We start from the raw sequence: 27,826 nt of genomic DNA on the forward strand, positions 1-27,826 counted from the left end.
TGTTAAAGTGATTTGTCAAGAGGATATCCAAAAATATGGGGGGGTAAAATTAAAACATTTGAAGATCTGGGCTCCTGTCCCAGGTATGTGCCATACTGTGTGTGTCTGTGTTTTTATTTCAGCTGCAGAGAGCCTAGTCCAGGCTTCTGCTTTCCCTCACCCGCGGTCTGTGTTTCCACTTGGATCACGATGAGCTGGCTGAGGATAAGAACTGCTCGAGACATTGATTGTGTGGGTTGGGAAGGAACGGTTCCTGCTGCTCAGAGCCTCCACGCAAAGGATGGAGACTTTTCCATCAGCAAGCCATCCTCTGCCCTCTGATTGCCCAGGCGGTCAGGGATTAAATACCCATGGGAATGAATTGATCTTGGAGAGCTGGTTTCTCCAAATGAACGGTTATAGAGATATCACAGCTTTCTGCTGCTGCTTCTGTGCCCTGGCCTCTAATAGAGAAGGGAGTATCACAGGGCTGATAACTCACAGCAAAGGGACCCAGCGAGGGCAAGCTGACAAAAAGCTGAACCCAAATCTACTTTAACCTCTTAAAATCTTTATTATTTTTTTTAATTAGCACATGCATAAAGTGTCAACAGTTTGGGATTAAGATGACATTTTTTGAACAAATGTAGTTACAAGCGGTGCTTCGGATTGTTTCAGGTTTCCTCTCTACACTGTACAGAAGAAAGCTCGTGTTGCGACCGACGTAGTCCCTACCTTTCCATCATCGTGTCACGACAGGCAGAACCCACAACACTGGGGAGAAATACACTTGTTCACACGTAGCAACTGGGTACGGTAGATAGATACAAGCAGCAACATCTACTCACCTATTGACTAAGTGCACATGGTTAAAAGACCCCATTAGACAGTGAACACCTCCTTCTTTTTTAATGTCAACTATATAATAATGAAAATCAAATTATGGCCTGTAATGGGTGACTCTCCCATGGGAGAGATGCCCGTCTCCTGTCAGCTGCTTCTGTCCAACGGCAAGTCGAAGGAAATATTGGTAGCACTTCTGCCAGTATTAAAAAAATGAGCCTTTTGCAGGAGCATCGGGGCAGCCCTGCCGATGTTGAGCACCCGGGAAGCCAACTGCAAGGTGCCACCGGGCTGGCACCTCCCCGTCCCTGCCATGCCAACCCTGCAGAGCTGGAGCCAACCTCTGTAAAGACCGGCCCCAACCCTGGCTCCAGGCTGTACGCATGAACGGCCGGTGCCAAAAGGGGAGAAAACTGCTTTTAAAATGCTCAGCTCAAGTTGGCCACTCACAGATGCTCTGTTTCAAGAGGATCGGTTGCCCCAGTGCTCCGGGAGGTCTCCCTAGCTTGTAGCTGCTGAGTTTGGGTAGTGCAGAGGGGTTTTTGGGTTGTTTGAGGTTCTCCCAGCCCAGCCTGGGCTAGCCTTGATCCCTGGCCTGCTGGGTGCAGGGCACAGGCGATGGTCCTCACCTGCCTTCAATGCCCCCCAGAATAACGCTCCTGCAGCGCCTGGCCTCACCCAGAGGTGCTGGTGCTCCTACTCACTCTGAAGGTGATGGAAACCTGGCAGCGAGATGGCTCCTGTCCTGCCGCAGCAGCTGGCATTGCCCCAGTGGCCGTGGGCTGGGGCAGGAGGAGGAGGAAGGCTCTCCAGCCTGAACGCTTGTCCCACGGTGGCAGCAATGCACATACCCTGGAGCAAACCCGCCAGCACATGCATGTCCCCCAGCAAAGCGGGTTTGTGACCTCCCTGCATGCCCACCGTGTCCTCTCAGGGGCTGTCCCCGTGCCAAAGGTGCAACATTTGCTTGTGCACCTGGAGATGTGTGGTTGCCGGAGCAGGTTTTCCTTGGGTTGGCCAAGACTGGAGTAAAAGCTGCTCCCAACACTACCCCTGCACAGCTGTGGAGGTGACAGCCCATGCGCAAGGAAGGAGGAATCCCAGTGGATACCTTGGGGTCTGGGCAGGTCCAGGTTTCCACCCAGATGAGGATAGGGTGGAAATGCTTCAGAAATGCTTGGAAATGCTCTGCCCTTCCCCAGCTCAGCGAGCCCACCCACCCCCTGAAGCCCCACGCTCCTCGGCAATGCAGTGGGGACCTCCAGAAAAGGCACTTGTGTCAGTAAGGAGCTGCCACGCTGCTGCGGCCCTGCTGCCCTCCCGACGGGAACACCGGACCCGAGCCCCGCGCGTGACACAGCACAGCCGAAAGCGGAGGGGAGGAAAGCGCCAGCATCACCAGCATCAACCCAAACTCACACCGGGGATATCCTGTTTCAGATTCCCCGGGGCAAGTCAAGCGGCCCCAAAATGAAGGGAGTCTATTAAGATGGGGAGCCATCAGCCCCGAAACACTCCTAAAAATGCATTTTGGGGAAAAATATTTCTTTTTGGTGGGTATTTTCTTTTCTTTTTCCTAACCTGCTCTGATCTGAGATGAAAGGCACCACAAAGAGAGGCCCCATTTGTGGAAAACTGGCCAGAACTAAAGGTAGACCTGAAACATCTCAGTATAAAAATAATTTTGGTGGTGAGGGGGGTGTTGATGCTTATAACAGTACGGGTTTTGGAGACCTGGCAGGACTGTGCCAAAGATGCGCCTGCTGCCAGCGGGAAATCAACTCCTCAACATGCATCCCAGTAACATCATCAGGCTCAAAGTCCACTTTGTTCTAACGCAAATTCTTATGGTTATTTTTTTCATGGCAAGAAGTGACTTTCTATGGAGTCAGTGTTCCCAGCTGAGGCATCAGGCACATAAAAGCAGTGGTAAGAGGAGAAAATCAATGAGATTTGAAACACTTGAGCTGGGGTGGGGCCTTCAGGGACAAAAGCACCTTCTATGGTGGTAGGAGACCCATCTCCTTGCTGCTCTGTGGGCTGGTATGCTGTTTGCTCTGAAACACTGCTTGCTTAGGAACTGATTTTTGAAAGTGGCTATGGTGATAACTGCTCCATTTTTTTGGTAGCTAGCTGGGAAGCAACGCTGGGTCTGACTTTCCCTCAAGGTCCAGGGGAAGGAGACAGAACAGATTTTCCTTCTGCAAATCACATGTAAGTTGTTTGTTTTTTAGTTTTTTTTTTTGGGGGGGGGTGGTGGTTGTTCATTTCTAGGTTTCTCAACCAAGCTACTCCAAATCAAAGAAAAACTTTTAAATTGTTCACCATAATGCACCAGCATGGTTTACACACTGCAGTCTGTGGACCATCAATGGTCTAGAGGAGGAGGCTGCTGGAGCTGCTGCCTTCTAATGACTGAAATACAGCAGTAACATCTGTGTGTCCTTGTTTTCTGCAGTTAGTTCACATCCTTCCCTCTCAGGTGTTTGTTCTGCAGAATGTTTTATCTTTATTGTATTTGAAGGTCAACACCAAAATCAGAAAGGGGCAACAAAGCTAAGGGAGACCACAAACAGGCTGCCCTACCTGAGGGGCAATGCTCTGGGGCTGTGACCTGCTGGGACAGATCCACAAGTAGCAGTGCTGCAAGCCTGAAGGAGGTGATGAGGCAGAACTACAAACATGCCAAGCTGGAAGAGACACCCTGTGGGCATCTCCACCATCTGCTGGCCCAACACAGGGTCACAGACAGTGCTCCTGCTTCTCAAAGCCCTCCCATGGTAGAGCCTCTGTGACCTGTTTCAGAGTTTCTCCGTTCTTACCTTGGGAAAGCTTTCCCTGAGATCCGATTCAACTCCTTTCTGCCACAACTCAATCCCATGCCTTGTGCTTTAGTCCAACACGTGTATGGAGAACAGGTTCATTCTCCCCGCTGCCCTTCGTGGCTTTGCCCAGGGTTTTACCTACCTGAGGTTTTTCCTGTACAGAGTGGTGGGAGCATAACCAACCTAAAATGCCAGGCTATTTTCTTTCTGTTTTGTTTCTCCCTCTCTGCACTCTTAATACTTTCTACACACGTAAGTGCTAGAACTACTGTTGGGCTGAAAGTCCCCCAGGGCCACCCCAGTCCCCTGGCATTGCCACCGTGGGACAGGTGCGCAGGGAAAGGCTCATTTCATGCATGCTTGGGCTCACAAGCCCCCAAACGCAATGACCAACAGATTTAAGCCTGTTCCTGCTAAGAGCAAAAGACTACAGAGGCACCTCTGGCTGCTGCTCTGGAAGGTGGCGCCTGTGGGAAGACAGCTATTAGGAGAGATGTCCGTGGGAGGGTGAAGCATCAGTGATCTACCATCACATAGTGCTATGCAGACGTCTGTGGCCTCAGGGCCCTGTACCAACGTAAGATAGACATCAACACTGATAATGTCACATCAACATTGCCTTCAGGGGACACCATGGCCAAGCATGTCCCATCCAGGTCTTGCCTGGGGATTTCCCTGCAGCAAGAGCCCATCCCTTGCTGCAGGCTCTGCCTCAGCTTAGTGACAACACCAGGATGGTGTCCTTTGGGAACATCCTAGTGTCCTCCTCCCACCCTGCCTGTGGGCATGGTACTGAAGGCTTTGGGGCAAACCCCTTACTGAAGCTCTTGGCTGTTTTTTCCTTCCTTCCTCCAGCAAAATGCAGGCACAGTTCTCACCTGGAGAAAGTGGAGCTTGAGAGTGATCCTAGAAAACCTGGGGTTTGTGAAAGGAAGATCAGAGTCACAAAAAACCACGTTTGATTCTCAAAAAGATTTAAATACTTCAAAGTCTAGGCTTGAGTATAAGTGCCTGAAGGAGGACAGTTTCTATGAGCTTAGAGGCCATCACATGAATTGCATGGGCAGCTCTAAGTGTTGGCAGGTAGCTCCAATGGTGCGCCTGGGCATGTTTCCTATTGCGTGCGTGGTCATCCCAGAGGAGCACAGCTGTGTGGGGACTGGGAAAGGCCCACCCCGAGGGCATGGCGACCCGTTCAGAGACAAAACCAGCATGTCTTGGCACTCCCGTGCTTTGCTCAGGCACTTTTGCATGGGGATAGTGGAAGGGCAGGAAAGCCCCACCGCTGCCATCAGCGGGGGGATGTGGTTGTGGGGTCACCTAAGGAAGGGACAACAGTCCTCAAGGTGCTGCTGCCCAGTTGAGGGTGAATTCATGGGTGAGTGAGCATTTGAGGCTTCTAAAGTGCAGTGCAGGTTATATGGTCTTTGCTGTAAACTGTAAACACCTCAGGACGGAGTCCTTGCCCTTTTATTTTTTTATCTGTAAAGTGACATGCCAGCTGAGAAAACCTTACCCCTAAATAACTACTACTATAGGAAAACAGGAATGATGGTGAAAGGAACAGCTCATGCTCCCCTTGCCAGCATCCCATGATGGGGAGCGCTTCCCATGCCCCTCCATGGTCCATCCACAAGGAAACGGCACGGTGCTCCTGCTGCCCGCGCACCTCCGGAAAGCACCCTCCAAAATACCACCTCCAGTGCTACAACCTGCCTCCCTCCATGCAAAAATTTCATTTATCATTAAAGCTGAGGTGTTAATTTAGGCTGTGTTCCCAGGGGAGTCTGCAAAGGTTCTGTTCAGACTGTTGGGTGTCTTGCAAGGGAGATAGAGATGGAAAAGTTGCTGGAAGGAAATTTGAGAGCTCTTACGTGAAGGGAGCTCTCTGGAGAAGCCATGTTCAGCCTTACATTTGTCACTAGAATAAAACCTTTCCAGGATACAAGAACTGCAAAAGCAGGAGCTCTCGTAGGATGTGATGCTTGCTCCTCCCGAGGTCTCTGCCCAGGGTGGAAAGTTAAAGCTACCCAATCCCTTCTTCCTCCAGGACACTAATCCTCTAAGAGCCACCAACATCAACAGCCAGCTCCAATGTTCACTCAAAATCAAGGAGACACTCAGGTTGCAATGCTAGGACGTGAACACTGCTAGACTTCCACCAACCTTCATGAAACTTGAGCGAGACCAGACTTCACACCTGACGTAGCCTTCACAGGCAATGACTGGGCACGGTGGTCCCCATAATGTTCCTTTTCAGATAAATCAGAAATGTCCAAGATGTTCCTGATGGACCTCAAGGACTATAGCCTTCAGTTAATATCTCTAAGCAGAACCAAACTGGCTTGTTTGCTCTTCTGCTGACTCCAGCCCAATTCATTTGTATGCACACAGAATATACTTCCCCCTGTTGGCAGTGATATTTATTATTTTTCATCTGCGCCCATAAATTGGCAAGTAGGAGAAAGCAGATAAAATGGAAAGAGGAACTCTTGGGAGATCAGTTGGGCTCATTAAATGTTTGGCACTCTGTGGTTATCTGTTGGCAATGAAATGCCACTGCTGTATTTTAACATGGAACACAATGCCTTAATGTACAGGAGAATCTCCTCAGCCCACTTCTGGTACACTTGAGAGAGGAGAAATTCAATCATCTGTGACCTGGATTGTATTTTTAATGGCTGCCAAGCTAGATAAAATATTTAAATATTCACTTTTATATCAGCCCACATGAGGATTTGAGCATTTCAGGTTGTGTAATGCAGCATGGCCTACTTTTGGAAGAGTATACGGAAATAGGCACATATGTACAAAATACTGAGTGCGCAGCATATGGGTCAGCCAGCCAGCGCTCATCAGTATGGCACAACCAATTCCGACAGAGCTAACAGCCCAGACCAACCAAGGAGCTGGTGTCACTTGTGTTGGATTTCATAGGTCACCTGGGCAAAAGAAGAGATGAATGCACCTAAAATAAAGATGGTCATCCTCAAATGTGGCCGAGTCCCTCCAGCAAAGGCACCGAGGATGATGGCCTGCCAGGACAGCTGGCCTTGCAGGAATGGCTGTATCATGAGATCGGGGCTCTCAGTGCCACCATGTGCTTGCCTGCCTCATGGTGCTGCCGGGAGAGAGGTGGGAAGAGCAAGGTGTGCCATGATCAGACCAGAAATGGGTGTCTACAGCCACTGACTATACAGGTTACTTCTCCACCAGCTACACAAGAAATATGAGCAATAAGCTCCGATGTAGACATCTCGCTGGGAAGAAGCTCCCTGTGGATCAGCCCCATCCCTGGTATCAAGACAGCTTCAGCAGAGCTGAGGCAGTTCAGATCCCTGGAAGAGCTGGATCATGGTGTCTTCAAGCAATGGGCAATTCCAGAAGGTTATGGTCCTGCTGACTTGCTTTGGAGTTGAGCACGTGAAATGGGCTTGTAATATCAGGGGCTGGGACTTTCCTTAAGTGGAATACAAATGGTGAGGATGTGCTGGGATGTCCAAAGAGGAGAGGATGGTGTAAGGATGTAAAATCACGAGGAAACAAGGGTGAGCGTTGCTCCCTGCGCCCCTGAGGCTCCCAGCTGTGCATCTGCTCTGCAGATATGACCTGTGCACGGGGCAGGCAAGGCTTTAATGACGTGATTGTCGAGCGCTTTGCCATGCATCGGCATTGACCCTGATAGTAGCATGGGTTGACTGACTCCTGCCAATCCCAAGCATAGCAAAGTTGCTGTGAGGTGACAGGGAAGTGGGAGGCTACAGGGACAATCCCGACCCACCACATGCCAATGGAGTCCTACCAGAATTATTACAGTTTCATGTGACACACATAATTCAACTAGTGCATGAAAAGAAGGGACCCAGTCTTCTAGGGGCACTCGGCTCCTCTCCAGTTCCCACCAGGATCAGCTCAGCTTCCCAGTATTGGGGCAGTCACAGATGTGAGGGACCAGCCAGCCCCGTGTGTCCCAGAGCCCCTTCCCTGCCTTCACGTGCTGGTGGGGCTCCCCAGCTCTGCCCAAGCCCCACCTGGGTCCCTGCAGCCGACTCTGCAGCTCTTTGACCACCGTAACAGGTAACGGCAGCTCTGGCAGCCCTCTGCTATTCTCTCTCTCTCACAAAGCGCTGTTACTCTTTCTAAATTATCCACATAAACCCAATTTCTCTTTGCGTACAAACAGTATCACAATTGCAACTGTATTAATAACACTCCACAATAAATACTACCAGGTGACTCTTAAATCTTACTCTGAATTTTTACAAGACTTTCTTCTGAACTTGCTCCAGGTCAAACCCCAGCTGCCTTGCCTAGGAAAGCCCGTCGTGGGCATCGCAGGGGCTTTCTGCCTGGGCGGAGATGCCAGGCTTTGGCCGAAAGCTTTTGCAGCCGGTTCTCTGCATCTCAGAGGGTCAACATCAGAAGTGAAAGCTCCTGGGGAACACTGAGCATCAGGAATTTCCTGGTCACCTGTAGGACACCTTGTCTCCCTGCCTTCTTTGGTCAATCCTTGGGTTTTGCAGATGAGCTATTCCACGCGTCCTATTGCTCTGCTGCTTCTTGCTTGCCCTGCCTGCCCACAGCTGGAGCTTGGTAAAATGGGAATCATGGAGCCTCCCTGCCAGCCTCCCGGGAGGCTGACGTGGGAACCGGGATTGATCCGTACAGCTTATCACATGCTGCTGGGTCTTCCTCGCCCTGGCAGAGGCTGACCCTCAACAGGCAGAGCGGGATGAGCGCCTGAGCAGCTTAAATGGCATCAGCGCTGCCGGGATGGGGAATCCTGGGGTTAAATCCGAGGATTTTATTTGCAGTTCCTGCTCTGACAATCAGCCCTGCTGAAGTCAAGGGGAGCTTTCCCTAAGGGAAGGGGAGCCAAACCCAGGGATGTGGCCCATGGCAGGGCACCTTCCCCAACCGCCCTTGCCCTCTCCCACATCCACACTGCTCCTCCGTTCGAGCCCCCCGCTCAGCACCGCAGCTCGCAGCCCAGATGGGGAGATGCAGGAGGTGTCACTTCCAAGGGACGAGAGATCATTTTGTGTCAGTCAGGAGAAGGGAGGGCTCCTGGGGATGTTTCTCAGCAGCTGGGCAGGGGGTTCATTGTGTCTCGCCATGAAGGGTTTCTCACCAGGAAGAAAACGAGCAGATACTTGGGGCACCATTCAACATCAACATTTCTCAGGGCGAATTTAAGCATCAGCCTTTGAGCCTTTTGGGTCCCAGCCATATCCTCCCACCTCCTTTACAGGTCTGGTCATGCCTAGACAGTCAAAATACTATTTTTGTAGCCATCACGTACATGGCTACTGGGAGAGCTGGGGAGGTGGGCTCAGAGCCCAGCTTCTCCCCAGAAGAGATGCAATGTGGGGACTCAGTTTTCCCCCATTCAGGGACTGGTGGTGTACGGGAACACAAGAGAGGACCTCGGGACACTGTGTCGGGCAAGTCCATGGCTGGTCCTGGCCCGTTTTCTGTCGGTGGAGAACCTCTCCCAGCTCTCTGCAGGCTCTTACTCCTGACTGCGACATTTTCCGTATTCCCCACCCCTTTGCTCTGCCTTCCTGTGCCTCCTCCCTTCGTAGCTGCATGAAAGGCCTTTGATGAATCACGCTCTATTTTGACGAGCAAACTGGTATTTTCAGTGCCACGGCAGGGGCCCAGCTCGCCAGGCTCCCCCACCAGTGCCCGCACGTGGGGTAAGGGACGGGGCAGGATCAGGCCGGGGGGATCAGTGCCTGGGTCTGAGTTGATCTCAGTTATATGGGTGCGGTTTGTGGGGCTGCAAAGTGCAAGTCGAGAGTTTACCTCAAAGCAGCATTTTGTCTAATTAATTAATTTTTTCTTCAAATAACACTGAAATGGTGTAGTGCTAAGGCCAAGGAGAGTTGGGCTTGGGGAAGCTCCCTGGATACCTCTGTTCCCTTGCCGGCAGCCCCCTTCCCTCCGAGGACAGCACACATTGCACCTTTCAAAGCCCAGACAAGCGCTGTGTCTCCCTGCCAGCTGCACAAGCCTTGCCTTCACGCTTTTCTCCCAGAAAACCGGTCCTAAGGATGGAAACGGGCTCAGGTCACCAATGCCCTGGTCTTCTCCAACAGCACGATGGTGACCATCCCTATGCAACTGCTGCAAACCGCAGCGCATTGCTCGATGGGGAAGGAGGCTCCTGCCCACACGCAGCCTTTGGAGCTGCCCGATCCTACAAATGCAGGCAGCAGAGCGTCCCCAAACGCAGTGCACGGTCATCCCTGCGCGCTGGTGGTGACACCAGCTGTGCAAGCAGGCTGCTTCTCCAGGGGCTTCTTGTTAACATGTTTAACATCTAGCTGAAAAAGCACGACTGCCTCTGGGTTTCCCTTCTCTAGCAAAGCACACTCAGGGCCAGTCTCTGGTCTTGCTCCAGGTGTAAATCTGGAGTAATCCCATTAACTTGCTTTCGGAGCATTTTTGAAGTCATTAAATGTGAAGGTGCTGCTAATTTCTGGTCTCACTGCCTCTGAGGTGTATCCTACCAGTGCTGCTGCTGCCCGAAGAGTTTTCAACATAGTATAAAAGCAAAGCTCCTGAATGAGCAGGGCTGCCCGCGCTTGTTGGCATCGACGTTGGGGAAGGCGCCTATACACACCTGGTACGGAGCCGGGGAGCTCCGCGCCAGCCCAGCCCCGGGGCCCCTCAGTCCGACCACTCGTTATCGTCCAGCTCGGAGTCGTCGTCGGACTCACTGTACTCCACCGCGATCCGGCGGGACAGGATCGTCGCCACGTCATTGCCCACGGGCTCTTTTTTGGCCTCTTGTTCCCATTGCTCCTGGACTTTCCGGAGCTGGATTCCTGCAGTAGGGAAGGGGAGAAGGCTTTAGGGGCAATGTGCCCAGCACCCATAGGTTCGCCCAATGAGCAGCATCCCCCCAGTTAAAAGTATTGGCTGAAATGGGATGGCTGCAGCCCCCTTGCAGGAGGATGCACGCAATTATAAAGCTGTATGAGATAATAATGCGATGCATGCGATTATAAAGCTATATAATAGAATAGAGCTCCTCCTCCACTTCCACTCAACCTGAAGAGGCTGAACCTTCTCGAAGGTTAAATCTGCCATTCGACCTGAAGATTTGCAGGAAGGGGAAATGGGAGAGACCTTGGAGCACATTGTCTGCTACAGCCTGGGAGGAGGTCATGTGTGCAAGAGCTGCTGGTCGTCCCTGCGGGGCTCCGTCCCGCCTCCAGCGATGGGTTTCCCCCACCTCCCTCCAACCCCGTGTTGCATTTCTTTCCCTCACCAGGTCCCACCTGGGTGCCACCATTTTCGTGCAGCACGTGGCCACCCAGGGCTTGTCTTGCACTCAACAAAGCCAACGCCACCCAACTCTACACCAAGAGGTATTGTACCACTGTGGTGGCAGCACTGGGGACCCGTCCCTTGCCTTCCCACTGCCGCCACCCCACTGCTCACCCCTGCGGATGGCTGCCAGCAGGTCGCTCCGGGCGTCGCTCATGGGCATCAATGGGATCTGCGGCTTCCGAGGCTCCACAGTGGGGGCTGGCGGTGATGCCGAGTGCGCCGGCGAGGCGGCGACAGCGGGGGGCCCCGGCGGTGGCGGTGGGGGTGCCACCGGGGGTCCCATGGGGCCGGCCTGCGGCGGGGAAGCAGAGTAGGGGCCGGGGGGCACGGGGGGCGGCGAGGGTGCGTAGGAAGGGGGGGCAGCAGAGCCGGGGGCCAGTGCGGGGGGAGCCGAGATGGGGCTGTCGAAGGCGGTCTGCGCGGAGGGGATGACAGGCGGCGGGGGTGGTGGGGCGGGCGGCACGAAGTACTCTGCCATCGGCACTGGCTGCGGGCTGCAACGGGAGGGCAAAGCCATGTCAGCAGCATGAGGAACAATAGCACCCATCACTCATCCTGGGCACCCACCACCCATCCCGCGCACCGACCGACTGAGCTGTGGCTTGGTTTGCTCTGTCCCCATGGAGGTGGGGGGGCTCTGCTGGTGGGATGGGCGATGGGGTGTGCGGTGGTGGGATGGCAGCCAACATCCCAAGGGAAAACTGTCCCCTCCATCCACCTTGTTCTCTTATCTGGGATGAGGTTACCCCAAAAGTGCTCCTGACTGGTTTGGCCTCGGGTCTCACTGGCAGTTTCGGACCACGGCGGCTGCAGAGGAGGGCTCTCCCTGCTACCACAGCACCACTGTCAGCCCAGAAATGGGGTGGGAAGCCCCCCAGCCCAGGCAAGCCCCCCACCAACCTCCCCTCCCGCTGGGCATCCCTCCACCAGGAGAGAAGAGGCAGGCTGAAGCCCTACCCGTAATCTTTGACTAAGTGAGGTCTCGGCCCGTTGAGGATAGCCTCGGGCGGCTGCGGCACGTGGGGCTGCTGGAGGCGGTTGAGGCTGTTCTGCCGGCTGCCTGCTGCCGGCGCTGGGCGGTAGACATGCTCCTGGGGGGTGGCGGCCGCCAGCACCCCCTCCTTGTGCTCCGCCGGGGCCAGGTGGGACGCCGGGGCCAGCAGCTGCGCAGGGTGGTTGGGGCTTGCCGGGTACGAGTGGTCGGCTGCGTCCGATGCGTAAGATCTACAGCACAAGAAAACCCGATGGTTGTACTCCTGGGAGGGGGGTCAGGTGGCCGGGGGTTCAGGGGGACGTGGACTTGGGTGTGTTTTGAGGTTGAGACAACAAAACAAAAAATGATGACAAAAATACAGATGGACAAGAAAGCAGAGAGATAGCAGAGGGGAGGTGGACACCAACAGAGCTGAGGCAGTCTGTTCCCTTAGCTGCTAAATGGAAAGCACTCCGACTTTATCCCAACACCAAGGCTGCTCCTGAGGTCCAGGATGCGACCCCGGGGGCACCAGCTGTCCATGAAGCCACCATGGGTTTATGGCTTATCACCCCGACCCTGCTGCGGGCAGCACGTCCCCCCAAAGACGGAGAAGAAGAGAAAAGCAAAGGAAAGCCGGTGAGCTAAACGTGTAGTAGGTAAAACCTGCCTATTATCTGGGGACAGTGATCCTTCCGATGACGCCATGTGATAGGGGGATGGTGAGAACCTGTTATCGGGTCGGAACTCTTTATCATATGCCATCATGTTCCACTCCAGGCGCCGGTTGCGGGCTTTCCTCACTTTCTTCACCTCCCGGGTAGAGTCCTCCACCAGCCGCTGCTCCTGGGGACACACACAGGCTGCGGCTCCATCTCCAGCCCGGCTCCTCCGGACTGTAAGCGGTACCCAGGGAGCATCGAGATGCACCCACCACGGCAGGAGGGAGCATGCAGGATGCATCAGGAAGGCGACCGTCCCCCAGGTCCCCAGCAGCCCCAGCTCCAGCCCTCTGGTGTCCCCCGCCTGCCCGTTACCTTCTGCCTGCGCTTCTCCTTTCTCTTATCTTCTGTCGCCTGCAACATTTTCTCCTTCCATAAGTTGAAGAAGTAGGATGGGTCAGTGTAGAACTTGAGGCCATCCTTTTTGTCATCTCTGGGGGGTTAGAGGAGGGAGGAGAGGGAGTTATCAGCCACAGGAGAAGACCCCCCTTCCCCTGAGCAGGCGGGGTTGGTGCGATCACGGTCATAAGCTGTTACCCCACCATAAACATGTCCAACACAGTGGTCACTACCTGCAGTACCACTGCGTGGGGTCACTCATCCCAAGCACCCTATGCAATGGCGATGGTGGCGCAGCAACTGGAGAAAACAGCCTCTCAGCCCTCACCAAGCAGCAAACGGGGTGCACCCCCCGATGCCTCTCCTGGAAAGGGCCCCCCAAGACCCCCTTGGCCCCCCCAAGGAGCGATGCACAAGCCACCCTACCTGTAGGGCGTGAGGATGTTGAGCGGCGGGGGCTTGTCGCAGCGCTGGTACATCTCCATCACTGGGTTGGGGATGGAGTTGCGAGACACAACCTGCTGGTTCTGCACCGTGGAGCTCTTGAAGGCTTTCCGCATGTTGATGTCCTGCAGCGAAACTGGGGGAACACGGGAAGGAGAGGGGATGCAGGGGTCATCTCAGCCCCCCGAACCAAGGCATGGCGGGTGGTCCGGCCCCAAGCACGCATGTCCCACCCACTTGTGCTCGGCCATCACCCCAAAATAGCCCCAGCCCCTCACCTTCTTCCACGGTGGAGTCCAGCTGCGTCACCTTAATGACCAGCAGGTCCACCCTCTCCTGCAGCGAGTTCATCCGCATGTAGAAACTGTTGGCTTCGTTGAACAGCTCGCCAAAGATGTCCTCCGCGTGCCTGCCTGGCAGAGGGCAACAGGCGCCCGTCACGGGCAACGGCGGCAGGCAGGCAGCCCTCTCCCAGCCCGTCCCCCAGACTGCACGCCTTGCCACCGGCTCTGGGGCTCTCTCCCCAGCCTTGATTTTTTGGGAGCTGAGCTTCATCCTTTCCCAGACCTGGCAAAGCGCTGCACACAGGGGAGGGGAGCACAAGCCGCCTGCCCTTCTCCGCACACGAGCATCCTTTTCAGCAAGAGTGGTACCCGTGGGAGACACCAAACCATGGCGGTGCTCATCCTAAAAAGTCTTTGGATCTACCAGGGCAGATGCAGCCAAAAAACTACCATCACCCCCTGGCCATGCAGCATCACCCGCAGAGACCCAGCCCTGAAGGTGGAAAACCGAGAGCAGAGCAGCAGGGAGAGTGCTACAGCGGGGAGAAGCTGGGAATTTTTTCATTTTAGCAGTTATTTTCCTGCAGCACGCAGTGCATCGCTATGAGAACTCTTTATTAGGGCTGCTGTTATCACAGGTCTGAGTGGGATGCCTGGCAGAGCATTGCTGACACCTGCAGGCTACAGCACCCATCCCGTTTCAGCACCCAACCCGCCCCAGCACCCAGCCCAGCCCAGCACCCCAGCTCTTTGAGTTTTCCTCCAAAACCACAGATCAAATGGCTCCCAAGATCAAGGCACTTTTGATATCTGCCCGGCTGGTCACCCAACTCAGCCGTTTGTATTTGATTTCCTTTTCCCCTGGACGAAGTAGCCACAGCCTGAGCACCCATGGGTGCTGCTCACACAAGGTGTCGTGCTGCCAGCAGCTCCCTAAATACAGGGTTTATTTTTCTGGGAGTATTTTAGAGAAGAATCTAGTTCTGGAGGGGGGAAAAAGAGGGGGAGCCCTGAAAAGCCTGTGCTTCTTCCTCTATTTTTAGTCTATATTCAGCAGTGAAATAGGTTGCCCCATTAAACCTTCACACCAGTGTGTGCATGGCTCTCGTCCTCCCCTTTTCTGCTGAGATCAGTCCCAGGGCAAGAAGACAGCGGAGGATTTAGACCTTTTATATAGACCTCTCTTTCACATAAAGCTCTAAGATTAAAAAGAATAGGTTGGGTTTTTTTAATCTTTCCCTGACCTTCCTATTTCTGGCCAAGTCAAGAAGCAAGGGGCTCGCAAAGGCTTTCCGCCCCCCACCGCACCAGCTATGGGAGGAAAATGGGTCTTAAAAATGTCACCAAGTCCCCACATTGGGCTTGGCCCTGAGCATCCTCCTTTTTTTAATTAGCTGGATAATTCCCACCGAATTAGGGGTGGCTGCAGCCCGCATGGCTCTCACATAGCCCCCGCTTCTCTGTGATTGGAACCAGAGCAAGCAACCACGGTGTCCCACCAGCATCCCACCAGCATCCCACCAGCATCCCACCAGCGTCCCACCGCCCCGTCCCTGTCCCACGCCAGGGTCGCTGAGCCTGACTTACTGAGGCTGCCCAGCTGCTTGATGATGGCAGCCAGCGTGCTGTTGGTGACGCACTCCAGCTCACTCGTCACCCCCTCGGGAAGAGCCCCCCGGCACAGGTGCCGGGGCTCGATATTCCTCTTCACCAGCGGCATGCTGCCGGCAAGCCCTCACGCCTCTCCTGGGCAAAGCAGAAAGAAAGAAAAAAAAGAAAATACACAGCTTTTGCCATTTGCCCACTCTTCCCCTCCATTCCCTCTGCTCTCGGCACAGGGGACTCATCGTTTCCACACTGGGATATGGAGGATACGGCCCACGCAGCGGCAGCAGGGGATGCTCCACAGGTGCAAAGCTGGCGAGCACAGGGGCATGGCACCAGGACAGAGGCGAGGACCACGCCAGGCCCTGTCCCCACCCTCGTGCTCCGCTGACAAGCCACCATGCCCAGGGAGCCTTTCCCGCTTACCTTCCCGGAGCTGTGCCCAAACCAGGAGCAAACCCCCACGGGCTGCAGCCCTTCAGCCAGCCCCGAAAAGCCTCACCCAACCCACACAGCAGCCAGAAGCGAGCAAGCGCTTGTAATGCCATTATTTCCAGCTGAGTGCAAAGCTCTCCGGGGTTTTAGTTGTGCGTGCACTACACCGAGGCAAGCTGCCGTGGCCCCTGCTCACCGCAGCATCCCTGTGGGCTCCCTGCTCTGCCGCCGTCCCTGCCTGAACCGGGGATGGTTCATTTTCTATGGGGCTCAAGGAGATTTAGGGAGATGCCCGCACCCAACGGCCCCACCTCCAGCAAGAGCACCCATGGGAGCTGGCGAGGAAGGACAGGCACGGTGGGGTGGGGGCAGGTTACCCCATCGGCATAAAGGGCAAGTGGTGTAAAACAGGCTGAGAAAGGAGAAAAAAAAAGGCATTTATTAACCACGGTGGTGCCTTCTGGGGTGCTGCAGCCTGGGACTGGGACACGGAGAGGCACAACGCGGGCAATGGCCCCACAGGCTTGCACAAGGGGGTCTTATGTGACATGAGTGCATCGGGCCTCAGCTCCACTCCCAATGCAAACTGGTGGCTTTAGCATTGAACACACCGCAAATTGGATCCCAGGCTCATAAGGACCGGAGAGCATGAACAGCCTTGCCAGCTCCCAAAAGCAGCAAGCTGAATGCCCCCATTTCACATCCTGGGGACCCCCATCTTTCACAAAACCCTGCTCTGCTTTGGCTGCGAAGGAAAATCAGCTTCTGAGCAGAGCCGTTAATAGCTGGGAGCAGAGCAGCCGGGCACTGTGACCGGAGCCAGCAATTCTGACCATGAACAGAGCCAGAAATCTGCAGAGTTCACATTTTTTTGGCCCCGGCAGCGTTTGACAGAACAGTTTCCCATTGATAGCACCCGGCCAGCGCTCCCGTCCCCCCGCCAGCACCACCAGCTCCTCCGGAGTTTTCAAATGCAAATGCAAGCTCTCTCCGTGAGAGAGTCCAAAAATTGTTTCTAAATCATTAATATCGAGCTTCCCAAAGGGCTGTTTGTGCTCCCAGATCTGTACGTACCGGGGGTGAACGGCTGGGCTCTGCTCTGCCCCGGGGCAATCGGGGCGCTGTGGGAAGGACCCCAGCCCTGAACCCTCCTTAGGGTTGAGGGATGCCTCGGGCTCGGAGCAAATCCCCGTGTTCTCCAGCGCTTCCCAAAGTCACTGCACATGGATGGGGGGGATGGTACTGTCCCTGGCTCCCAAAACAACCAAGAGGCTTCTGCCAGCTGCCTATTTTTTGGCTGAGAAAACTGTGACAGAGTTTGCAGGGGCGGCTCTGGATGTCTGCTGATGGATGTCCGCTCTGGCCACGTACAACCCCCCTTTCTGGGCACCCCCTGAAACCCCCCAGGCTGCATAAAGAGAGGAGCAACACCGGCAGCTTCACCCCAAGCTCATTTTGAGCTGGTTTTATGTGTCACCCCAAAATCCACGCTCAGAGGCTGAGCCCCAGCACGTCCCCACGGGGGGTTCCTCCCTGAGCTGCAGGGACGGGAGGGCATGGGGCAGAGTGGTTCATGAGCTGTTTGGGCCCAGCAATTAGAGACAGGGAACAAAGAGCCAGTCTCTGGGACACGGCCACCGGCACCCAGGGCTTTTTGTCCCCACGCAGGGGACCTGGGAGGAATCAGGGCCACTCACACCTCCATCCCCCGTGGGGACCCCAGAGGACAATGAAGAAAAAAAGGATTCAAAGTCTGAAACTCTTCCCAGCAGGGACAGACACGAAGAGGGGCAGAAGGTGGGTATGTGGTCTGATAGCAGCATTTGAGACCATGCCATGGGAGAGCATGCCTGGAGAAGAAAGATCCCTTTAGTGTCCCCCCAAAAAAGCTCTAACAAGACCCTGAGCTTGCAGCAGAAGAAACGAAGGAGGAGTTAGGCACACATTTTTAGGCTAGGGTAGCCGGGACAGGCAACTTTGGCCAAGCCACAGGACAAACTGCTTTTTAACGTCCCCAATGAATGGCTGCTAACAGGAACACAGGGATTAGAAACCCCTGCCATCCCCTCCCACGACAAGTGCCATCTCAACCTGCTGTAACAGCATCGCTCCTGCGCCAGTGGCACCAAACCTCTGACTTCTGGGTTGAAAACCCAACTTCTGACCCAAAACCCGCAATCTCAAGGCCTTTCCCGACTCAGGGGACCAAAATGCTTTGGGTGAGGATGGGCTACACGTGACACCAACTTAATTTCTGGCCTCACAGGCACATCTTGCTCGCAACTACTGAGAGGCTGCGCATAAATCCTGGGTGCTGGTGGCTTGGCCCAAGGCTCAGCAAAGGGATGCTCAGTTATGCCCAGCACTGCTCCTGCTCGTCCTGATATTTCGGGTAATTTCCCAGCCTTCAAGGGGCTGATTTTGGCAGTAGGTCCTCAGACCTTCAGGAAAGGGCTTCCAGGATCAGGGATCCGCTGGGCACGGAGGTGACTGCCTGGTGCAAGGTGGAGAAGCCCAAACGTGGACAGAGTTAGGCCACGAGCAGTTCATGATTTCTTCCATACATATGGCTATACTGGACCCGACCTCAGTGCTCAGCACCATGGGCCATCGCCAATGCACAGCGTGCACCAGGCTCAGCAGTGACCGCTGTGGCATTCCCAGTACAGCCCAGCTGGGCATCGCTATGCAACAAGTAAAGCCAGCCTGGGCAGCTGCAGGACCAAATTGCCATCTTCCCATGGGCACTACTAGCTCTTGATGGCCCTGAGCAGCCTCACCTGGGACCCACACCCCACCCATGGGCCCAGGAGGTTATTTAAGCTCAGCTGGGGGTGTTAGTCCTGCTCTGAAGGATGCTGCTGGTCTCCAGCCCTGCTCCTGGCTGTGCCCTGCTGGACCTCACCCCTGCAAGCAGCTTCTGCCCCAGGTGAGTCCCTTGGGTGGCTGCTGGCACCCGGGGCAAGTCCTGGGCTTGGCACGATCTTCAGGGTGGGTGCTGGACCTACGTTGCAGCCTTGACTTTGTCCCTGTCTCCTTTGGCTCCTGCCTCCTGGTTGCTTGATTCTGGGTGCATCTGGGGCTGCCAGCAGATGCTGCTGCCTGCTCTGCCTGCTGTTTGCTGGCCCTGGAGGGGTGTGATGGAGAGCTCCTGTGCTGGGGTCACCCTGGGCTCCCACTTGCCTTCTCTATGTGGCTGCTGGCCCTGCTGCACCCCAGCAAGGGCAGAGGTGGTGAGGCTGGGGCAGCGCCTTGCTCGCAGCGCTCGCTTAATGCGTGCTGCAGTGGTAACCTTGTCCTTGTGCTGCAAGAGCACAGCCAGGGCGGGAGCAGCTGGGGGGCTACACCAGCGCTGCTGGGGGGTGAGACTTGATCCAGGGCAGGTGGGATGTCTGGCCTCGGTGTCTGTGCTCGGGTTGGACATCGGGAAGGGTTTTCTACCTTGCTGGGCTGCTCCAGGTTTGGTGGAAGGTGTCCGACCCTGCCCAGGCAGCCCTGGGCTGGGCTCTGCTGCAAAATGCCTGCTCCAATGCTAAGGGTGCGAAAAGGAGTTCCTAAAGTCCTCCCTGGGGATACAGGTGTCTATCCTTGCTGGCAATGGATGCCTGTAGGTGGGGATGAGCTCTTCCCCTCCCACCCTGCTCCTGCCCTCCTCTCCGACTGCGGCTCAGGAGATGTGCCAGCCCTTGAGGGTTCAGGTCTTTCTTTCCTTTCTAGCTGAGGGTGTGTTAGGAGATGCAGCCAATGGCTCTGAGGCCATGGGGAGACCCCAGCCACGGCTGACAGCGCTGCCCTGCCTGGCTCAGCATGGCCCCACCAATCTCACCCTTCAGCTGCTTTGGGATAACGGTGCAAGCCCCAGTGATGCTTCGTCTTCAAAGCCCCCCTCAGGTTTAGGTGGTTATATGGGCTTTTCCAACCACCCTCAGCAAGGTTTGCTTCTCTTCTTTTTCTCATGTGATGGTCCCAGTTTCTTTAGGCGTTGGCTGCTCCAAGACACAACCTCAACCAGCCACACCTTCTTGTGATGACCCGAGCCTTCCCGTTTCTCTGCACATCTCTGGGGTGTGTTTTGCAGGGTGAGCATCTCTTCTGCTGGGCCCGGGAACCAGATTCTGGTATTGCTTACATGGACTAAAATCCACGAGGTTTTGTTGTCTCCTGAGTGGAAGCAAGGAGCCCCCAGTGGGATAACGCCGGTGTCAGGCTGCAGGAGGAGGAAAACGGGAGCCACAAACTCAGCAGGAATTTCCTGGAGGTGGAAGGCAGGAGCAGGACCGGCCAGGGGCTTCCCGGGAGCCACTGCCATGGTACAGGCACACTGTGGGGGCTTTCCCATCACTTAGCTTCTCTCCCCGACTGCTGAAGGAGTCGATAACTATATCTTGCTCTACTGAAAAATGCCACAGGTGAAAGGCAGCGGTGACAGCCTCAGGCCAAGGAGGGACTCGCTGATGGTGATGGTAACTGGAAAGCACCTGCTTCTCCATGGCATGTAGCTGCTTGCTGGGGTAGCACATTGCAGTTTCCATAATACATCTGTCAAACCTCCTCGGCATCTCGCCAGGGCAGCGGCACTGACCTCCCCGAGCTGCCTGTGCTCTGGGAGATGCTGGGCTGCTCAGCCCAGCTCCCCACCGTCGCTCTGTCTGACCGGGGGCAGCTCACAGCAGCCCGTGCATGGGACTGCGGGCCGGCTCGCAGCCTTCTCCAGCTGGCAATGAGCCTCGGTGTGCCCCACAGCTGCAAATCCACCCCAGCATCTCCTGTATCCTACCCGAGGTGGGCATCAGCTTGCAGAGGTGCAGCCTCCCACCTGCTTTCCAAACCAAGCAAAGGAGCTTGGAAGCGGACAGCGTCCAGCTCACCACTGCCCAAGCAAAGATCAGCTGAGATGCCCAGGCAAGGGAGGTGATGAGACCAGAAACGAGCTTTATCTTCTCCCAAGGAACAATCAGCAAATTGACCGCAGCATCCCAAACCCCGGAGCTGCTGGTGCTGCTGGAGAGCAGCCCTTGCTTTCCCAGACCATGCAGGAGGAGTGCAGGAGGGCTGGAGAATAAGCCCTGTGCCAGCCCCCGTCCCTGCAGACCAGCCTGGCAGTGCCATTTGCAGATGCTGGCTCACAGGTGACCCCTACAGCTGGCTCCTTCCAGATGCCACCCTTCCTCTCAGCAGCCATCACAGCTGGCAGCTTAAGTCCTTGGGGTCTGTCAGGGGCAGAAAAGCAGCTCTTCTTTTGTAGGAGGGTCCAAAAAATGGAGTTTCGTGTCCAGCCATTGCTCCTTATATTCTTTGCAATAGCTTTTCACGTACATAACTGTCTCCTCACCTCTGCTGCGCCCCCAAACCCACTCGCCCTCTCCCACTGGGCAGGGGATTGAGCTGTGACTGGCAAAGCCTAGCTGGATTCCCGTGGCAGGGTCCAAAGTGGCCTGAAGGATCATGCATGCTCTGGATGGCCCTGCAAGGAGGGACAGGTTGGGTGACAACATGTTTCTCGGGTGCTGGCTAATCCCCACGACAGACATTTGGTTTGGGAAGTGCCTGATGTAGCCTCGGCCCCAGTGCCCTGCTTCATATTGCATGAGAGAGGAGAGAAGGCCACCTGCTGTCGCCCTCCTTCACTGGGCCAAGGTGGGACAGAAGGCAATTTTGGGGTTTGCTTTCCATGGCTGGGTGCTCCCTATAGGAGAAACCTGGACTTCCCTGGGAAGGGAGCCGTGGCAGAGAGGAGCAGAGCTGGGCAGGGAAGGAAGGTGTCCATGTTGCACACTGCTGGCTTGCAAAAACAAATCAGCCACCGAGGTATCTTCAATACCTTGCGTGAGGGTATCGAAGCGTGGCACCCAACCGGCTGGATGGCCTGTGAAGCAGCAACTGAGCTTGTACAAGGCTGTCAAGGGAAAACTGATTCACCGTGTGTCAGATGGCCCAGGCAAACCCTGAGCTTGGATTTGGGGAGAATGGGGGGTAAGTCTGCAGTGAGCACAGCCACACCAAACACCGAAAGGCTGGAAGTCTGGTTCAGCCCCTGCAGCTAAGCGCAGCTCTGGGCCAAGCTTTGGGGGCAGTCCGTTTGCTCGGCCTTTGCAATCAGAGCTCCTACCCGAACTGGGCTCCCCAGGGCGCTGCCGAGCCCCGAGGAGCAGACGCTGCCAGGAACCCAGGCTTTTGCAAGGAAGCAAAAGCTTTGGGTGGATGCCAGGAGCCAGAGTAGTGCATAAAAACAAAGTGGTATATTGAAAATCTATTATCCTTGAACAAAAGACAAAAAAGTTTACAAATGAATACCAAAAGAACAAGAATCTTGCAATGCCTGCTCAGGACAGCAACCCGGATTTTGGCGCAGGCACCCTGGGAATGGGGAGGTGGGGAAGGGCTGTGGGGGCAGGAGGGAGAAGGAGACACAAGGCAGCCCTAAAATATTGAAAGGAGCAAAAAAAACCAAGAAAGCAGAGTCGGGAAAAGGACAAGAGGTGGAGGTGACACACAGCTGGGCCGGTAAGTGCCTGAAGGCGCTTGTCCCACTGTGTTTGGCAGGACAGAGTGTCCGCGTGAGAGGGCTGGGAAGGATCCCCAGGGTGTGCAATGCTTCTGAGCAGACAGGAATAAGTGGTAGCTGCAAAAGCAGCAGGCTTTTGAGCTGTTGGTTTGTGGAGCTCTGCCACAGGGTGTGCTGGAAATCGGTGCAGAAGGGTTCAAGGAGCAACAGGACAAATCTGCAGAGGACAGACAGGGCCACCAGCAGCTACCTAATGGCTGAGGGGCAACCTCTGGCTCAGGTGGCCCTAAACTCCTGCTTCTCAACCTCAGATGTTTGGCTGATGTGGGCCATGAGCAGCCTCGGGAGGGAGAGCAGAGCCTATAGCCCATAGGGGCTGAAACTTTGGCATCTCAGAAAAAAAAAAAATCAACCAGCAAAAACTGTGCAGGCGGCTCTTTGCAATGCGGAGAAACTTGCTCGCTAGAGCTGGACCAGATCTGCTGATGTACTTCACACAAAATGGAGCATGATCCACACTGTGAGGACGCGTTGCTCTAATTTACAAAATGTATCTGCAACCACTTTTTAATTTGTTGCTAGCCCAAATGACTATGAACACTACCGGTACAACAAATGTCATTGCTTTGTGTGAAGCTGATAATCGCTCCAGAGCTATTGTCCAAAGGTTGATTAAATATATTAAAACTGGCTGGATCTCAAGCATTGCCCTTGCTTAAAATAAACCAGAGGGCAGCTCTTCAGTGAGGCTAAATTCTCATAATTGCTCTGAGGCTGATGGGTGTGGGAGAAGCGATGCCACTGCCTGCCCCTTCCTTGAGACCTCTGCATCCAGGTGGAGTCTGGCTTTACAAATGCCTGCTGATGGTCTGGGGCCCTGGAAAGCATCCCAGCCCCATCCCGAGCGAGAAGGTTAGCATATCTCCTGGCAAAGCATCGGGTGGCAAAATGCCTTGGGGACTGAAAAGTCCAAGGACGTGGGATGCTGTTTCTTGTCCCCCATCTGCAGGCTGTCGGCTCGGGGGAGGCTGGAAGCCGGAGCTGTGGACCCGCTGCTCCTGCAGCACGTGTGAAATGAGTTGAAAGGTCTCAGCCCTGATGCCAGGTGGTACGGAGGAATATTTGCTGTTGGCCAAGAATGGATTAGGGCTGAGCTGCAATTGTGGGGAAAGGGTCAGGTCCTCCAGCCAAAGGGAGGAGGAGGCTGGCCATCTGGCTGGCCCTGGGGCAGAGCTGCATCGCTCCCTGCGTTGGGGCGACCGGGTGACCCGTGCCCTGCCGGGAAGGCACGTCGCCCGCCCCGGCTGGGAGCGCTGCCTGCACCTCTCCTCCGGTCCATCTGCAGCTCTCCTCCTCTGCTAACTCAGCCAAAGGCAGCTCTACCACGGCTAACAACTGCCAGGAGGCTTCAGCGAATGAACACTTCACAGCAAAGTGCAACATGATGTTAAATCACAGCTAAAAATATTCCTAAAGAGTTTTATTAGTAAATGCCACAGTATTTTTTCCCCCCCTCTTCTACTGCAAAATGTTTCAGCTCTAGAAACAGCACTTGACTAAATTGCCTCTAAATCACAAACGCCTCTGAAGGCTGGGCTCCGCAACACCAACCTTCGCCAGAAAGCCTGCTTAGGAGGATGCCATAAATGCAACTGCCTCGCTACCTTGGGGTTAGCATAAAAAGCTCATCCCGCTGTGTGTCTGGTTTAAAACAAACAGGCTCCTTAATGTCTTTATCTAAATGATGTTTCTTTACAGGTCTGCAACTAGCAAACACTGTAAATTGGCAAGGGGGTTTTCAGGCAGTTGTTTTCCTCGGGTTTTGGCTGATGTGGGGTTTGGGTTCTGTTTGATTTGTCAGAAATGGGGAGCCCTTGGTGCCCCCGGCGCTGGTCACGGAGCTGAGGGCCACTTCATCGGGTCCTTCCCATCCCACAGAAGCTGCTGCCAGCCCCTGGACGGACCCCGCACCACCACCAGCACCTTTTGGCTTCACCTCTGCTTCGGATACAAGCTAAATCCATGCAAATGCAACACCCTGATGCTCTAATGCTGAAGGGAGAAAGCGGGGAAAGAAAGGTGCGGGTGAAACTACACGTGATCTTCCTCTGTCACCCTTCGGCTGCTCTGCGCGTGGCTCCCGTGCTAGGACCGCCTGGGAGCAGCGATGCCAGCCTTCATCTGCCGAGGAGGAGTCAGGGGATGGGGCGGTGGGAACAGCAGCACAGATCCTGGCTCTGTTTTGGCTGGAAAAGATCCCCGCTGGCCCAGGAATCATGTGTTGTTTTTAATGCCTCTTTATCACTGAAGGGAAATCTTCAATGACATTTTTTTCCCTTTTGTGCTCAGCTCATTAACAGAAGGATCTCTCTCGCTCGCTGGCGGTTTGTGTGAGCAGGACGCTGCTGAACAAACCAGCCTTATTCTCCCCAGTATAGAAGGCGCTTTGATAAACCCAGGAAACCCTTGGCGAGCGGCAAGGGTCCTTCTGGAAACCCGGCACTCGCTGCCTTTGGGAACAGCCACAGGACCAGCATCTCCAGCCACAGAGCGCTCCCAGCCAGCTCAAATGCCTTTCTCCGCCGGGGCTGACAGCACTGCTTCACCCACCGGTGCCGTACCTGCAGCCCTGCAAAAATCCCAGTGGGGACTGGGGGACTGGGGGCAGGTCCTGCCTGGGAGCTGGTTGCATCCCCTCCGCTCACCGAGACGTGCAAAACGCTGTGGCTCTCGCCCATGGGGTGCAGCTCAGAGGGTGGCTTTTTGGATGAGTAGCTCTGCAAAAAACCTTCTTGCCTTTTTTTTATTATTTTATTTTAACACTTTTGGCTCGAGGGCTGTTGTTCCTAACTTGTCAAGATCTTGGCATCCGCAGCTGATTTGTCATCCACCGTAAAATGGAGGATGAGCATCTTCGGTTCAGAACTGGGCCAAGGGAGATGACAGCTCAAAGCAAAATATGCTTCATCTCGAGTTTTCTCTGTGGGCTTCAGCTCCTCGGGAAAGGAGCGGACATTTGAGGTCTAAGTTGCATCACAGGCGTTATGTGTGAGAGCCCTTAGCGTGCTCTGCGTTTGCGACAGAAAAGCATGGTGCACGTTAACCTTCTAGCTGCCAGATGAAGTTTTGCTGGACCGATGCTGTCTTCAACCTCCCCTAATCACCGACCTGTTCAACCCGTCACAGGGGATGCTACTGAGATACAGAGATGCCATCAAAACACCTTTTTCTTTTTTTAAATGAAACTAGCAACCTCTCTAAAATCCAGGCAAGGAGATGCAGCAAATGAGGGGTGTGCCTTGGCACGCTGAAGTTTTGAAGATGAATTATTTATTCTGCCATTGCTGACCTGCCCATGCATCCAGGTCCTGCGCTCCCCTCCTCCGGCTCGTGTCCGGCAGCGTATCCGGCAGCTGGCTGCCGTATGCCAGGCAGCCCCAGACAAAGCAGCCACAAACTACACTAAAAAGCATCTTAATCCATAGGTATTTTATCGCGCTGACACCACCACGAGGCAGCAAGAACTCGAGTTTTAAGCGATAAAATTAAAGCTCCCTGCAAGTAGCTGAATCACCGAGCGTGGAGGCCCAGGCTTTGCACGCTCGGGGGGGGGGGGTGTGTGCCTGCCTGCAGCCTGCCTGCAGCCTGCCCGCGGGGGTGCCCTGGGCTGGGGGGGGCTCCAAAGCCCGGGGAGGGCCCCGGGTTGGGTGGTGGGGCCATGCATGGTAGGTGCCACCAGGCTTCTGCCCTGCTCGGCCCTGTGCCCCCATTCCCCCCACGTTCCCCAGCCAGGGGGTGATGAGCCCTGCCCTACGCTGGCTGTAGGGGCCTCTCCCTGCCCAGGCGACCACGGGCCCAGCTTATCCTCCACAATGATGTAAAAATGAAAAGCAGTGGTGGATCCTCCCTCCTCAAGATGCAAGGATGTAAAGTGATGCCGCCCCCCCATCCCAGTGCAAGGGTGCAAAGCAGCCAGGTACCCCCCTCTCCATGCAGGAATGCAAAGTGACAGCACCCTCCTCCCTGCCATGCAAGGGTGCAAAGAGGCCTGACCCCCCTCCCCCTTGCAAGGTTGTAAAGCTGCTAGGAGGCTTTACCCCCCCATGCAAGGATGCAAAAAGGCCCAGAGCACCGTGATGCGAATGTGCTGAGTGGTTTGGCGATCCCCCCCTCGATGAAAAGGTGCAAAGCAGCCTAACTCCCCCCTCTCCATCCAAAGGTGTAAAAGGGTGGAGGATCCCCCCCCCCGTGATGAATCGGTGCAAAGTGACGAGGGACCCCCCCCACGCAAGGATGCAGAGCCTCTCGGACAACCCCCTCCCCATGCAAGGATGCAAAGCGACAGGCACTCCCCCACCATGCGTGGATGCAAAGCTGGGGGGAACACCCCTGCAATACAGGGATGCAAAGCCGCCCGGACCCCCCATGCAAGGATGCAAAGCGGTGAAGACACCCCCACCCCACACAAGGATGCAAAGCTATGGGGGACACCCCTGCAACACAGGGATGCAGAGTGGTGGGGGACCCCCCATGCAAGGATGCAGAGCGGTGGAGACCCCCTCCATCCCCATGCAAGGATGCAAAGCGGCCCGGACCCCCCCATGCAAGGATGCAGAGCGGTGGAGACCCCCCCCCATCCCCATGCAAGGATGCAAAGCGGCCCGGACCCCCCCATGCAAGGATGCAGAGCGGTGGAGGATCCCCTCCATGCAAAGATGCCCCCCCAAGGATGCAAAGCCATGGGGAACCCCAATAAAAGGGCTGCAAAGCGCCTCCCCGATGCCCGCGATGGGGTGTCCCCCCCCCATGCAAGCGCACACATTTGGGGGGGGGGCCACCTTCCCCGTGCTCCCCGCATCCCTCCCCCGCTCACCTCCGCCGGCTTTTGGGGGGGTTGCTCTCCGCGGAGGCCCCCGCGGGGCTGTGCAGGGCTGCGGCGGCCGCTCCGCGCCTCTCCGCGCCGCTCCGCAGTGCGCGCACGGCGCATGTGCCCCCTCCGCCACCGCCTCCGCCCCGCTCCGCCCCGCTCCGCACGATCGGCCCCGGTGCGCGGGGCCGGACCGATCGGGCGGACCCCGGCTCATAACTTTTTTTTTTAATAAATACCGAATTTTCCATAGTTGAGCATCATCTTCTCCGCTTTTGGCATCGCCACCGTCTCCTTCCTGCTTCCTCTGCACCCTGTGATGGCCTTGGGTCTCCTCAAGGTGCTGAGCAGTTCGCTGAGCCCAAGAACCGGAGCAACGAACCCTCATCATCCTCAGCTCACCGCCGCTACCGACCGCTATCACCCGAGGATTTTCGGTCTTCTCCTGGGTCATGCCCCACAGCCAGCGCTGGACCACGTTGAGATGCCAGCGCTTGCAAGGGCTTCGTCTCATCGTTTGGGGGTCTCTGGCAGTGGGGCTGCAGGGCTGATGCTGCTGCCTCCAAAAAAGCCCCCCTCTTTCTGTAGCCCATGCGTGCCGCTTGGTCTCAGACCAGGTCAAAGCCTTCAGCTGGACCTAACGGAACCCAAGCCTGGGTGTCCA

The 27,826-nt window shown here is 55.4% G+C and overlaps 1 protein-coding gene across 3 annotated transcripts; it reads right to left on the reverse strand.

The window, feature by feature from the left end:
• Positions 1–530: 530 nt before the first annotated feature.
• LOC104023505 (actin-binding protein WASF3) lies at positions 531–27,280 on the reverse strand. 3 transcript variants are annotated; one of them, XM_087748424.1, is made up of 10 exons: positions 27,169–27,280; positions 15,987–16,202; positions 15,338–15,496; positions 13,745–13,879; positions 13,449–13,602; positions 12,999–13,116; positions 12,632–12,807; positions 11,946–12,212; positions 11,100–11,482; positions 531–10,480 (listed from the first exon to the last, which is right to left on the reverse strand). In XM_087748424.1, the coding sequence occupies exons 3-10, from the start codon at positions 15,468–15,470 to the stop codon at positions 10,323–10,325; spliced, it is 1,524 nt and encodes a 507-aa protein (XP_087604550.1). In that variant the 5' UTR covers positions 15,471–15,496; positions 15,987–16,202; positions 27,169–27,280; the 3' UTR covers positions 531–10,322. The 3 variants fall into 3 exon arrangements, with proteins under 3 accessions (XP_087604550.1, XP_087604549.1, XP_087604551.1); XM_087748423.1 differs by lacking the exon at positions 15,987–16,202 and having other exon boundaries at positions 27,169–27,279; XM_087748425.1 differs by lacking the exon at positions 15,987–16,202 and having other exon boundaries at positions 15,338–15,493; positions 27,169–27,271.
• Positions 27,281–27,826: the final 546 nt, after the last annotated feature.

Source organism: Nipponia nippon, unplaced genomic scaffold (assembly GCF_047370975.1).
Source record: "Nipponia nippon isolate SJK-2023a ecotype South Korea unplaced genomic scaffold, ASM4737097v1 scaffold_12, whole genome shotgun sequence".
Lineage (NCBI taxonomy): Eukaryota > Metazoa > Chordata > Aves > Pelecaniformes > Threskiornithidae > Nipponia > Nipponia nippon.

What these genes read in the sequence shown, in the direction of transcription:
- LOC104023505 (XM_087748424.1), bottom strand. Translation starts at nt 15,470, where the DNA reads ATGCCGCTGGTGAAGAGGAATATCGAGCCCCGGCACCTGTGCCGGGGG. An exon ending in AACATCCTCACGCCCTACAG is followed by an intron (nt 13,117 to 13,448) that starts GTAGGGTGGCTT and finishes CTAACCCCCCAG; the next exon opens with AGATGACAAAAAGGATGGCC. An exon ending in AGGAGAAGCGCAGGCAGAAG is followed by an intron (nt 12,808 to 12,998) that starts GTAACGGGCAGG and finishes GTGTGTCCCCAG; the next exon opens with GAGCAGCGGCTGGTGGAGGA.